This window comes from Anolis carolinensis, unplaced genomic scaffold, assembly GCF_035594765.1.
Source record: "Anolis carolinensis isolate JA03-04 unplaced genomic scaffold, rAnoCar3.1.pri scaffold_14, whole genome shotgun sequence".
Taxonomy (NCBI): Eukaryota; Metazoa; Chordata; class Lepidosauria; order Squamata; family Dactyloidae; genus Anolis; species Anolis carolinensis.
Window position 1 is genome coordinate 14,988,952 of NW_026943825.1, and position 14,713 is coordinate 15,003,664.

At 42.7% G+C, this 14,713-nt stretch overlaps 1 protein-coding gene and 1 long non-coding RNA gene across 2 annotated transcripts; one reads left to right on the top strand and one right to left on the bottom strand.

Annotated features, from left to right (window-relative positions):
* The first annotated feature begins 6,475 nt into the window (after positions 1 to 6,475).
* Positions 6,476 to 10,533, top strand: LOC103280369 (keratin-associated protein 4-3). The gene has a single exon (XM_008119133.3). It carries the CDS (start codon positions 8,767 to 8,769, stop codon positions 9,490 to 9,492), a length of 726 nt encoding a protein of 241 aa, XP_008117340.2. The 5' UTR covers positions 6,476 to 8,766; the 3' UTR covers positions 9,493 to 10,533.
* Positions 10,534 to 11,785: 1,252 nt separating this feature from the next.
* LOC107983372 (uncharacterized) lies at positions 11,786 to 14,305 on the bottom strand. The gene is made up of 2 exons (XR_001730811.2): positions 14,261 to 14,305; positions 11,786 to 12,660 (listed from the first exon to the last, which is right to left on the bottom strand). It is a non-coding gene; the product is annotated as an uncharacterized LOC107983372 (long non-coding RNA).
* Between the last annotated feature and the right edge of the window lie 408 nt (positions 14,306 to 14,713).

Here is a 14,713-nt window from a genome sequence, read left to right on the forward strand (position 1 = left end):
TTGGGCCAACTTCCCTATGACCAACAGAAAATACTGGAAGGATTTGGATTCCTGAGACCATCAGAAATATGTGTTTTCTGATGGTTTTTGGTGACCCCTCTGAAACCCCCTTCGCTACCCCCCCCCCCCAGGGGTCCCGACCCCCAGGTTGAGAAACTCTGATCTATACTGTGGAATGAATGCAGTCTTACATCACTTGATCTGTCGTGGCTCAATACTATGGAACCCTGGGAGTTGGAGTTTGACAGAGAAAGTCAATGACCTTCTAAAACAACAACTCGTTTTAGAAGGACCTTCAAAAACAGCCTCTGCTAAGGACAGTATATCTTCTCTGAATAAATGCTTGGAGGAAACTATGGGCTGGATGAGGAAAAACAAATTGAAACTGAATCCAAATAAAACATAGTTCCCGTCAAGGGTCCTAACATAGGGTTGGAGGTATGTCAACAAGTTCTGGATGGGGCTACACTCCCCTGAAAGACTATGTTTGCAGCTTGGAAATGCTCCTGGATTCTCCAAATGTCAGCCCAGGGAGATGTGGTGGTCAGGATGGCTTACTACCAGCGTCAGCTGATATGCCAGTTGCACCCCTTCCTAGACTTGGAGAAACAAAGGATGGTGGTGCTCCCAAGGATGGACTTCTGTTCATTGGGCTACCTCTGTACCAAGTTTGGAAACTCCAATTAATTCAAAATATGAGAGCCACATTGGTTACAGAAACATCTAGGCGTGAGCATATCACCCCCATATTGAAATTGAAATTCCACTGGTTGCCAATTAGTTTCTATACAAAGTACAAAGTGTAGGCTTTGACCTCTAAAGCTCTACATGGTTTGGGTCCAGGTGACTTATTTAGGGGTGTGCAAAATGGCAGAAATCTGTTCAATTTTCATTTCAAATTTCAGGTGTCTCCCCCACCTCCTGTCTGTTTTCAGGAAGATTCTTCCCTAAACAGAAACGGAACTCTGAATCTCGAATTGCGAATCCAGACGGTTCCCATCCTAATCTCCTGAAATCTTCCCAAAAACAGCATGGAGGGCACCCAAAATTCGGAATGAAAACATAATGGTTTTCTGCCATTTCTGCACACCCCTATACAGTATCACCTTCTCCGGCACAATTCATGGCCCCTTTGGACACCTAAGTTCTGTGGGCTTTACATTTACTCCAGGGCAGCTAGTTTCCTCCACAAGCTTTTCTCTGCTTACAGAGTCAAATGCCTCCCTAAGGTCCAAGAAGGCCACACTTAATTTGTTAGGGTTGTTTTTTGAGTATTTGTTGTCTAAGTGGGCCAAGAATGGGCCTGGTCGAGTGTTGATTTCCCCTTAGAAAATCCCACTTGCTCAGGGCCAATTATATATTTTTGTTTGACCCACAATACTAGTCTAATCAAGAGAAGCTTGGCATAAGTCTTCCCTATAATAGAGATCAGGCTAATAGGTCGGTAGTTTGCTGGATCGTTTTGGTCACCTTTTTAAAATATTGGGACCATTACAGAGGAGGTCCATGCCTTTGTCAATATCTCCATTTCATTTATCCTTGTGAAGATACTAGCTGCCCTCAGCATTGACCCAAGACTTCTTTTTCTAATCAAGCAATTGCACAACCAAAACTTATGCCAGGTAAAAAATCACAGGGGATTTCTATCGAACCCGATCAAGGTCAAAAAAGTCAAACAAGGGTGCGTACTACCTTGTTTTACCTTGTTTAATAATGTGTGTTATGTTGTTATGTTAATGTTGTGTTGCTTTTATGACTGTAAACCACCCTGAGTCCCATCCGGGAGATAGGGTGGTATATAAATAAAGTATTATTATTATTATTATTATTATTATTATTATTATTATTATTACCAGCCCCCTTACTATTTAACATCTTCCTGCACAATCTCTCTATAGCCCTTGCCCAAGTGGACGGGCATTCCCCCAAGATTGGCCCAAAGCATGTTCCTATTTGCAGATGATACAGCCCTACTATCCCTCTCCCGCGTAGGATTAAAAAGTCTCCTGCATAGGTTTGTTGACTTCTGATCTCCAGGTGAACTATGACAAAACCAAGATCTTGGTTTTTGGGAAAAGCAACAAAAAGCAAGTCTGGAAGGTAAAGGGCCACTATGTGCTGGTACGGCTGTACCAAAAGCTCCGACTTTATTTTCTTGTTGCTAATGTTTGCAATCATAGGACAGGCCACCTGTTAATCATCAAGTTTGGTTCCGCCCCTTGTTCAGAGCTCTGGGATGGAAGGAGCCATTTTTAAGTCAGTCTCACTTAGAAAGTTAAGCTATAGGACGTAGACCAGCTTGTCCTGTAGAAAAGCTTCATATCTCAAGAACATCCGGGGATATAGAACATCTGAGGAAACAGAAACAGAAATTCCAGGGGAAAGGTCCCAAAAGCTCTGGCTGAGAGCTTACAGCCTCTCAGCCTCACAGCTCCTGAGGGAAACAGCCCTAAGTTTCCAAAGACTCAAAGAGAGAACAGTATCACAGATCCACGGAACCCCAGCTGAAACATCTGCAAGCCTTGGTTGGTAGGTCCACTCGATACCCAGGCGCATTTGGAATCGGTAGTGGGTCCTACATCAGCTAAACCCATAAAATAAACAGCCTGGGAGAGGTTATAAGAGGGTTTTCACAGTTATCCAAAACCAATTGCCTGTCCCTTGGGGACAAGACTGAAAGGGCCAACAGTTTATTAAGGAAACTTTGAAGTGTTATTTGACTCCTTGAAGATTTATTATTTGTTCATCAATAAAGACTTTGTTATCTCATTAAAGACCCAAAGGACTATCCTTGTTCAGGAAAATCCTCAACAACCTCTCTTTTGAGGTGCCCTGGCTTCCCGCTGGGCATAAAGTATACGTCCTATGCAAAGACAATAGTTACAGGCCCAGCAAGTGACAGAATACACTACATTGAGCAAGTAAAAAATTTCAAATACCTAAGGCTCCGGTTTAGCAACAACTTGTCATGGTCCACTCATTTAAAATACACCAACCAAGTCCCAGTGCCATCGGGAGGTTCTACCTCTCCAAGCTCAACCAATATATATCCTCCAGCCCTGCAAGTCTTCGAAGCAAAGGTGAGAGCACAAATACTCTATGGAGCACCGATTTGGCTAACCCCAACTAACAGTGCCATTAGATCATTTCATTCAAAATTCCTGCACAAACTATTTGGCGTACCAAATTGCGTTCCATACGCAGCTCTATGTTTAGAAGCTGACCAATGCTCTATGTACATTCTATTGCGTTGATATGTTAAATTTGTACCCTGTGTTTGATGTATGTTTTTAAATAATGGTGTGTTTTTATCTATGTATTTTATTGTATTATTTTATGGTCCTGTGTTTTGACTTTATTGTACCCCTCTTTGAGTCGTCAGGAGGGTAGGAACCATGAGTCCATAGAGTACCTTATTAGTGACCATATTGCCCTCACACCTTCAAGTTAAACTATATGTTCAATTTTAGTGATTGCATCTTCCTCCCTTATCACGGGGGTTACATTCCAGGACCACCCACAATAAGTGAAAATCTGCGAAGTAGGGACGTTATATTTATTTTAATATTGATACATTATTTTAGTAGTTATACACTATTTCAAGTCTTTATCAACCAATTGTGTGTTGATAAATTGCCTCCTCCCGTTGCTGCTTGGGCTCCTTTTCTCTCCCTTCGGCTTCTCCTTCCTCCCTTTCTTAGGCTGCAAATTGTAATTTTTAATGATTTATAATAGTCTTTTAGAGTTTATTGAAAAAAACCGCAAAACAGTGAATTCACGAAAAATGAACCGCGAAGTAGTGAGGGAACACTGTACTTCCAATTAAGTGAATCATGAATAGAAAAACCATCACAACAGTTGGATTCATCACAACTGATCTAGTAAATGTTTGGAACAGCTTACCTTTATTGACTAGTACGTAGGCAGGTGAGATGTAATTTTTTATGATTTATAATTGTCTTTTAGAGCTTATTGGAAAACCGCGAAACTGCGAAAACGCAATAAGCGAACCACAAAATAGAGAGGGAACTGTGCTTGTGAGATCGTCAAATATTCGAAAGCATGAGCTGAAGGTCTCCTTGATCCCCATGTTGTCCTCTCATTTTCATCATTAAGCTACACCTTAATTTTTAGTGGCTTCAATTTCTATTTGTTGGGTCTTTCATTGTAAGGTAAATCTTGTAAGGAAACATTATTATGGATTTTTTTTCGTGTCAGGAGCAACTTGAGTAACTGCAAGTCATTTCTGGTGTGAGAAAATTGGCTGGACGTTGCCCAGGGGATACCCTAATGCCCTCTACATTGGCCTTCCTCTGTCAGTGATCCGGAAACTGAAGTTGGTGCAAAATGCGGCTGCTCGTCTTCTCGCCGGGGTGCCGGCGAGTTGGCGTATCACCCCAATTCTACAACAGCTGCACTGGCTACTGATTGAGTACCGGATTACTTTCAAGATACTGGTTCTAACCTTTAAGGCCTTACATGGTTTGGAGCCGGCATACCTGAGGGCCCGCTTATCCCCCTACCAACCCCAGAGATTACTTCGGTCCGAAGACCAAAATTTGCTTGAAGTCCCTAACTTACAGACTTATCATTTGTCTTCCACTAGGTAGAGAGCTTTCTCAATTGTAGCCCCTCATTGATGGAATGCCTTGCCAGTTGAAACTCGAACTATCCGAGACCTACTTGCCTTTCGGAAAGCCTGCAAAACCTTGCTCTTCCGACAAGCTTTCGATGGGTGAAAAACTCGGGGCTATGTCTGTTTTTATTGTTGTTTTTATTGTTATTTTAAAGCTAAGTGTATTGCTTTAATCTATTTCTGTAAACCGCTCCGAGCCAAACTCCGAGCCATACAAGTCTAATAAATAAATAAATAAATAAATAAATAAAATTGATAACAATGTCATGATATGGATATAGACTGGTGGGCCCATTCCCAAATCAATGCTGTTTGTTTTTCCTGCTCAGAAGATTTCATCTCATTTTCTGTCCCTGTGATAATTGGATTTTTTTAAACATTTGGTTTGTTGTGGAAACAAGGATTGAAGAGACGACCTTTCCCCATGATAATAACTTTTCCAGGAATGAATTTCCCTTCCGAGGGTAGGTTTCTCTCACTGAATAGCTCTTCTTGTGGTCAGGAAGTTCCTCTTAATGTTCAGGTTGAATCTCCTTTACTGTCATTTAAATCCATTGCTCTTAAGGTGTTTCTTTTCTAATGATCCATGAATCCTTCCACTTTTGGGCTATATGCAACATCCATGATTTAGTCTCCTGCATGTTGAAAAGCATCTATATACTACAGGTTGAATCTTCCTTATCTGAAACTCCAGAAGTGTTTGGGGTTTTCTATTTTTTAATTTTGTACTGGAATCCCTGAATTGACATATGTATTCATAATGAAATATGATGGGGATGAAGCACAAGTGTAAACACGGAATTCCTTTCAGAACCTGAAGGTAGTTTTATAGAATATCTTTAATAATTTAGTGCACAAAACAAAGTTTTGTGGTATTTATTTATTTACCATATGTATATCCCACCTTTCTCTACATAGTGCCTAAAACATAAAACATGAAATAAGACTAAATTAAAATTGAACATACATAAAAACATAGTTAAGATACAATCCAATGTTGAGACATGTATTTGGTTGCAGTTTGCTGTCAGGATTCTAGCAGATAAAAAAATCTATGGATGCTTAAGTCCCATAATAAACAATGAAATAGTAACATGTATTCCAAGTAAACTGGAACATACTTAGTCCTAATCTTTTTTATATTAGTTTTAAACCACTTCATTGGATGTGTTGCAATAGCAGATTCCCAGATTAGCTTAGTGTTTATACCTTATTATTTTTTTTTTTTGGTTATTTAATATTTACTTGATATTTGTCTTTACTGTTCTAATGTAGCACGAATCCTTTGTAAAATCATGCTACGTATTTTTGACATTAATATTGAAATCTGAAATATATGCAGAAAGTCTTTACTGGTGTGTTTTATGTAAAATGGCAAAATCAGGCTTTTCCTTTTGAGATTAAAAAAATATATATATCTAAAGCCGTGGATGTTTGAATCCATGGATGCAGAATTTATGGATACAGAGGACCAGCTGTCCATTGAACCACTAGGAAGCAAAAGTGTCACTATCTCAGCCATGCAATGTGTCAGGTTTTGGATTTCTGGGTAAGGAATATTCATCCTGTATTATTGTTGTTTTTTTAAAAAATATCCTGTCAAATTGTATTGTTCTGGGCATGGCCCCATGTAAGCCGCCCGAGTCCCCATTGGGGAGATGGTGGCAGGGTATAAATAAAGATTATTATTATTATTATTATTATTATTATTATTATTATTCTTTCCCTTTCCTTGAAATGGACTTTACAGTTGTGGGATGAGGACTCCATCAAGAATGAGAGTGACTAAAAATAGGAATCTTGTGATATTATTCTGGTGAAGAGGCATGCATAGCATACCCTTGATGTACAATAGTGACAGCCATCTGGCACTTTTCTCTAATGTCCATTGATTATATCTATTGCCACCATGGATTGCTTCTTGGGGTATTAATTGAGACTTGGCCGGGTACCATGTTCCTACTCCAAGGAGTATAATTATTAGCCATGCCCTGCAGTCCGTATGTATGCAGAAGGAAATAACGTATAATCCATATGCTTCTGAGTGTATTAAACCCGTGGTGAGACCCTTTGGTTGATTCATCCTCAAGGTGACCATCCTTAGTTCCTGGAGAACAACTCAGTTGGCATCTCCATGACCCTATTCTCTATCCATCCTATTCCAGGAGCCACGTGGATGCTAACACTGGTGCTAACACTGGAGCAAATTGCAGTCTTATGGGATGAAGCAAAAGTTAATGACAGGCCCTATAGTGTTTCCAACTCCATTCATCATGAATACAGCAAGGAGCGGATGATTTCAAAGTGGTGAGAATACCCACTCATCGCAAGGGCCATTTTTTGCGGCTGCCTCATTTCCTTGGTAGAGGAATCGGGGAGCTGTATAAAAAGGCTCCCACCTCCCATCCCATCATTCACTTCAATTGCCTTCACCATCTACCACTCCTAAGTAAGGTAAGAGGACTCCTGTTGCTTGTTGTGAACAGTTGGTGGGATATAGTAGCATTTGACAGATTTCCTTAACAAGGTATTCCCACATCTTTCTTTGTGTGTGGAAATTTACCGCTCTATTGAGGTGGGTCAACAAAATATAGCACTATGGACCAAGACTGAGAATGGTGCAGGCCTCCAGTGTCAGACTGAGCTATGAACCAAGGTGATGGATGCTGGGATCTCCAATCCTATAATGTATGGAGAGAATCCTGATTGATGAACCTCACTAGAGTGCAATTTATGCCTCTCCATCTCTTTCCATCCCACGATCTGTGCTGAAATTTTGTAATGAGAGCAGTAGAAAGGGGGTATTGCAACTTATTATATCTTGGGTCCACCATACGAATGTATTATTTATTTACTTGCTATATTTATATTCCACCCTTCTCACCCCAAAGGGGACTCAGGGTGGATTACAATGCACATATATATGGCAAACATTCAATGCTATTATTAGACATCTATATATAGAAAAGGGTAATGAAATTTCGGCCTAGGATAAAACAACAAAACTAAACACCCCACAACCTCGAAAACTGACAGCACAACCCTCATCCACGCCTCTATGTTCATACAACAAAAAGAAAAGAAAAATAGTCCTAATTAGAGGGAGAGGAATAATTGTTTTTATCCAATTGCTGCCAGTTAGAAGGCTAAGCTACGCCCACTTCATCTCCTGGCAACCCACAAAGTTAGGCCTCACTTAGGCCTCTTCCACACTGCCTAAATACAGATTATCAGATTTGCACTGGATTATATGGCAGTGTAGACTCAAGGCCCTTCCACACAGCTATATAACCCATTTATAATCTTATATTATCTGCCTTGAACTGGATTATCTTGACTCCACACTGCCATATAAACCACTCCAGTGTGCATTTTATACAGTTGTGAAGAAGGGGCCTCATATAATCCAGTTCTAATCTGATAATTCCTCAATACTTTATTTCCCATACCACCATACTTTGCCTCAGCAACACATGGCCGGGCACAGCTAGTATAATATATAGACACACATAGAGGCAATTTAACATTTTCCAGCTTCCAGCTTCATGAGGGTATGCTCAATTCCGGCCACAGGGAGAGCTGCTGCTTCATCGTTCTTGATGATAGTGCTTCCTCTTTCCTTTCCTCACGCTGCTGGCAGTTTTTATGGTGTCATAAATTAGTTAAATTAGCCTACTCACATAAAGTGGTACATAGAATTTTCTACTCAACAGATGCAACTGTTTTTCGAGCTGCTTAGGTGGGCAGCGAGCTAGGCTATTAACGGTTGGGAGCTCAATCCCACCCGAGCTTCGATCCCATGACCTCTTGGTCAGTAGTGATTTACTGCAGCTGCCTACTAACCAGCTGCGCCACAGCTGGGCCCAATAATTTTACTTAATGGAGACTGGAGTTTTGCTGTGTTTCCCGCAACCGTCTTTGTAGGGAACAGTTGGCAAGTGTCAGAGGACGTTTCCCTGGAATTCTCTTCCAAATTCATTTCTAATAGTAGCTCAAATTGGTAGTTTTCAAGTCTGTCGAGCATCCTACCCTCTTACACTTCTGCAGTAAATTCCACCTTTTACTGATGTTGCAAACGTTAACGCATGAGCTTTCTCGGTTCTATTTCAGCTTGACCTGAACCCCAGAAAATGTGTTCCTGTGGACAAAGCTGTAAGCAATCTTGCTGCCCGCCACCCCCCTGCTGCAAATCTTCCTGCTGTGCACCACCTCCCTGCTGCCAATCCTCCTGCTGTGCACCACCTCCCTGCTGCAAATCTTCTTGCTGTGCACCACCTCCCTGCTGCAAATCTTCTTGCTGTGCACCACCTCCCTGCTGCAAATCTTCTTGCTGTGCACCACCTCCCTGCTGCAAATCCTCCTGCTGTGCACCACCTCCCTGCTGCAAATCTTCCTGCTGTGCGCCACCACCCTGTTGTAAGCAATCTTGCTGTTCACCACCTCCTTGCTGTGCGCCACCCCCCTGTTGCAAGCAATCTTGTTGTTCACCCCCTCCCTGCTGTTCACCACCTCCCTGCTGTGCGCCAGCTCCCTGTTGCAAGCAATCTTGTTGTTCACCACCTCCTTGCTGTTCACCACCTCCCTGCTGTGCGCCAGCTCCCTGTTGCAAGCAATCTTGCTGTTCACCACCTCCCTGCTGCCAATCCTCCTGCTGTGCACCACCTCCTTGCTGCAAATCCTCCTGCTGTGCACCACCTCCTTGCTGCAAATCCTCCTGCTGTGCACCACCTCCTTGCTGCAAATCCTCCTGCTGTGCACCACCTCCTTGCTGCCAATCCTCCTGCTGTGCACCACCTCCCTGCTGCAAATCCTCCTGCTGTGCACCACCCCCCTGTTGCCAGAGCAAGAAATGCTAAGGGGCCCACTCAAGTCCAAGGAAGTCTCGAAATCTTTCACCTATCCCTCAACCATGTTCATCATGTCTGCTTTCTAGCACATCTGAATTGCCCAAATCTTCTTACCTGGCTCCTTCAACCATATCTGTAACTTTTCTTCTTGTTTTCCGTAATCCATGCCTGAACTGTCTTCCCATCAACAAAGGAGCCATGCTTACTATTTGTCTTCACTCCCCTCTTGGTGCTTGGGTCTTCAATGTTCTCCATATCTTCTCCAATAAAAGCATGTAACCATCAAAGCAGTTTTGAGGATTTCTGTTTGGGTTTTGGAGGATTTCCTTCTAATGTCAACATTTGGGATGACAGATCATGATTATCGTATTTATTTGTATCCCACTATTGCTTCCCAAAGTAGACTTTAAATGAGACGAACTTCACGGGCACACGGAGTGGTTGGAGAGCACTTCACGTAGTCTGAATAGTGTCTAGCTTTTGATAGAATAGAGTGGCTAAAAGGCACATAACAATACATGACTTCTTTAGTATCCGTGGGGTTAAACTCAAGGATATTCCGCCAAGGATTCCAAAATCCATGGATGCTGAAATCCCATTCTATACAGTGGTGGTGCTCCTTATATAAATTGGCAAATTCAAGGCTAGTTTTTTTTTTAACGGGGGGAGTATTTTCAAGCCATGGATGGTACAATCCATGGAAATGGACTGTAAAAGGTGTGACAGATAATCTGTGTCTTGTTTCATTTCTTCCATTATTTCCACATGGAAAGGGTGGACAAAGTGTGGGATAGTTCTGAGTTCATCTCTGGTCTTCCATATTTGTAGTCAGACCCCCAAATCAGAAGACTAGTGGTTCTCAAACTGTACTCCATGGAGCCCTTGAGGCTCCGTGAAGCATATTGAGGGGCTCCATGGTTCCCTAGTCTTCCTTCCTACTCCCCCTACCCCATAAAACTTTCCCTCTTTCCTTTTCATTCCCCTCCCCTGCCTCCCTCATCTCCAAAACCTTTTTTCCTCACTTTCCTCACCACTCAGATCCTTTACTCCTTGCCTTGCTTGCTTCCAATACCCTATTTCCCTCCCACCTCTCAGAGGGTGCTTTGGTTGTGCTTTTCTTAGATGGCAGAAGAGAGTTGAACTGGATGGTCCCTGGGGTTGCTCCTATTATTATTATTATTATTATTATTATTATTATTATTATTACAAAGGCTGGCTATCTGTTGGGTACTTTGTGGTTTTCTGCATGGTAAAAAAGAGTTCCAGTGGATGGCTCCTGGGGTCTTCCACTGAAATACTGTTAAGTTTATGTTGGCCTAAAAGTTCACCCATGCTTGATCTATACATTATCTATATCTATAGACAGGCCTGGACCAAACTTGGCACACAGACCCCCCCCCCCCCCGCCCCATGACCCAATTTACGTCCTGGTATGGATTAGGGGAGGATGGTCCACGGATGATGGGATTTGCAGTACCTTCACCCGAATCGGCTCCAACTTCAACAGACCACTGCGACCTCCACAAGTGATGGACCTAGACCAAACTTTGCACACAAGACTCCCCATGACTAACAGAACATACTGGAGAAGTTTGGTAAAAAGGGATGTATAGTTCACCTGCACCCAGAGAAACTGTGACCCCTACCGACAATGGACCAAGACCAAACTCACCATAGAGAAGCTCCATGACCAACTGAACATACTTCAGGGGATTGGCCTTGATTTTGGACGTCATAATTCAACTGCATCCAGAGAGTACTGAACCCAGCCAATGACAGATCTGGACCAAACGTAGCACAAAGACGTAACATGGCCAACTGTAAATACTGGCAGACTTGCAGTCTGGGAGCTGTAGTTCACTGTTATCCAGAGAGCACTGCAGCCAGACGATTACATTTCTGGACCAAACTTTGTGTACAGACCCAAAATGTCCAACTTTGAATACTGGCAGGGTTTGGGGAGGATTGACCCACAATTTTGGAAATTATAGTTCACCCACACCAAACTGATAATACCAAACATCCAAAAACAAACAATGCCTTTTTCTAATAACCCAGGCATCGTTGGGTCTCCAAGCTAGTATATAATACTATATATAAATATTTTTTGCGGTTCTATGAGAAACTTTTGCTTCAAAAAGGGCTCTGCAGCTGAAAAAGTTTGAGAACCCCTGCAGTAGACCATGATATTAATCAAATCAATACCGAAAGAGCCCATTGCCTGTGTGTATAGAAGGATCTATGAGTTCTAATTGAACCCTTGAGCACTTCAAGGGGAATAAGACAGTGTAAGAATGTGAACTTGATTTTCAGGATTTTATTGCTTGTTGTATGCAGATTAGGAAAAAGAAAACACCAGGTGAAAGTAGAACATAAATATCATAACTGGTCTTACACCATGACTCAGCCTAAGGCATTGGTACTCAACCGTTGGTTCTGAAGATGTTTAGGACTTCCTCTCCCAGAATTCTTGAGCATCGACAACACGAGCTGATGTCCAAAACATCTGGAGAACCAAAGGTTGAGAACCACTGCCTTGGAGAACTCATAATTATAGTTTAGTGACCATGCTGAGAACTTTATAGTTACTAGATACTTTATAGTTACTAGAGAGAACAAACATTGGACCATGACATCAAATTATGCTGGCAAGGTATACACCAAAGAAAGGAGTCATCAAAGAACAGCGGCAGAAGAAAAGATGCTGAGAAGATAAAGCCGCCCAGTCTCCACTTATTTGGATTTGTTTTCAAGGAATCATGTGAAAGGAATGAGAGAGTGCTGAATAATTTAGTTGACAGAAGCCGCAGGTATTTCCATTGGCAAGATGAGCACAAAAGATAAACAACAGTCTCCAAATACGTGTTGACTATTCACTCGTCTCCTCCAGCTGGCTGAGACTTGCAGGCTTCCTTGACATCCTTGAGGCGTGCTTAGTATTTCTTCACCGGCATGGTACACTGTTGGATGGGCAGACGGGGCCTAGGGGCACAGCAGCAACTTCTTGCAGGGACGTAGGAGTAGGAATACTGCCCACCGCCGCAACAGGGCACCATGGGGACCTGTCTCCTCACGTAGTAGACCACTCTGGGCTTGCTTCGGTGGCAACAGCAGCAACCGCTGCGTGCACCACAACGACTGCAACAGCTCATGGTTACGGCACAAAAAAGGGAGAGCCTTTAAGAGAAAACAGAAGGAGGTTCTGTGAAGGAACAGCCAAGTATTCATATCAGGTCAGAGTAACATAGAAGCTCCCCACCCAGTCACCCAACATGACCTTCCATGAGCTTATGTAATGTCACCCATTTGCAGAAACAGACATGGCGCTGGTTAATAGGCATGTCCAATCGATGAAAAAAATGTTTCAATTCTCATTTCTAAAGTAGGGGGCGCTGGCGCTTCGATATAGAAAGCATTTCCGATTTTTTCACCCAAAAATTTCAGATATTTCCAAAAATTCGTAATGATTCTAAATGTTTCTAAAATGGCGGACGCGCATGCACAATCGCCAAAAAAAAAGGAACCGGGGGGGACTTTTACAGGGCTCTCCCGCCCTCGTTTCTTGAGCTATCCTCATCAAATTTGCAATGCCCTTGCAGGTTGTGCAAAGATACTTTGAAATCTAGAAATTCCCTTGCTATATTCATAAGCAAGAAGGACACTGGAAATTAATGGTGTCTCTGGCTATGTGATCCCACAAGCCTCAACCCAATGCATTCAATTAGAAATGGACCTGTGACCACCACGCCAAGCAATGCCCTGGCAAGGAGTGTAAAGATACTTTGAAAACTAGAAATTACCTTGCTAAGTGAAAGAACCAGCAACAAAACCCTAACCCTTTCTCCAAACCTCTCTGTGGGAACAGCCAGACTGGGCCCCTTCACCCTCTCCCTCCAGACACAAGGCTTGCTTGCTCTCCGTTCGCAGCAACGGAGACATGACCACCACCCTCTCCGCACAAAGCCCAGCCCAGAATGGCTTGCCAGGGCTACACAACGGGCTTTTATGGCAATCTTCCATGTGGACGCAGAGGACGTTAGCCCCCACCTTTGTGTCCATCGTGGAAGCTTCTGATTGGCCGGGGAGTGGCAGCCATGTTAGGCTGCGCTAAGCTCCCACTCAAGGTAGATTGCAGAAACAAAAAAAAATTAAAATATTTTTAAAAATATATTAAAAATATTTGGGGGGGGGGAGAATTAACGAAACATTAAGAGACAATGAGAGAATGGGCCAACAATGGTTCAAATTACATTGCTGGTTGCACTGTGAGACAATGTCTCGGAATGCGTATCAAAAAGCGAGAACAATCTGAAATAATTCCGATATACGATTCAAAACGATTTTTTGGGCATGTCTATTGGTTAACACAATCTGTTAAAAGAAGAACATTGTATTGATTAGCCCTTAGGGCTTTATAGGCTAAGGCCAGCACTTTGAATTGTGCTCGGTAGCAGATTGGCAGCCAGTGGAGCTGGTGTAACGGAGGAGTTGGTGAGCAATCTGGCTGCCGTCCGTTGGACCATTTGAAGCTTCCGAAGGCAACCCCATGTAGAGCGTGTCTTTTTGAGCAGGTCTGATCATTCCATGATTGAAACAGACTCCTCAACAACAACCCCCCCCCCCCCAAAAAAAAAATTGTCATAAAGCTAATATATGCCATCATAATTTATCAACATACGGATTTCAACCATCCACACACACAAGAATCCCTGAATTCACCAAACTGGACCAAGGTCCAAATTTAGTACCTCTCACTCTTCGCTTGGATCAGCCTTACCTTGCTCAAGTGTAGGAAGTTCGTAAGCAACTGATGCTTCAGTGTATGGATGGGAAGCCTCTGCGCCCTTTTATAGGGCATCATCCACCATTGCTGGAGGATGAGAGGCACCTCTGAGGATCATGTGACCCTTGGCAAAGTGTCCATGCCCTCTTGTATTGCTTCATTTCCGCATTGCGTGGCCTGGCTTTGACCATATCTCTCATCGAGGGAGCATTTATAAATTGTGTGTGGTTAATACCTGAGCCTTAATACTAATATGCTCCATACACCCAGTATTGTGACATCAAAGCGAAAAGCAATTAAAGGAGTGTGTAGGAATGAATGGAAACTGTCACCATCATTGTTATTCAATGTGATGCAAAGCAAATGCCTTCGGTGTGGCCAATGTGGTGTTGACTCCACCCCATCACTGATGTCCAACCTAATCAGTATTTGCTCTGGATCATCTCA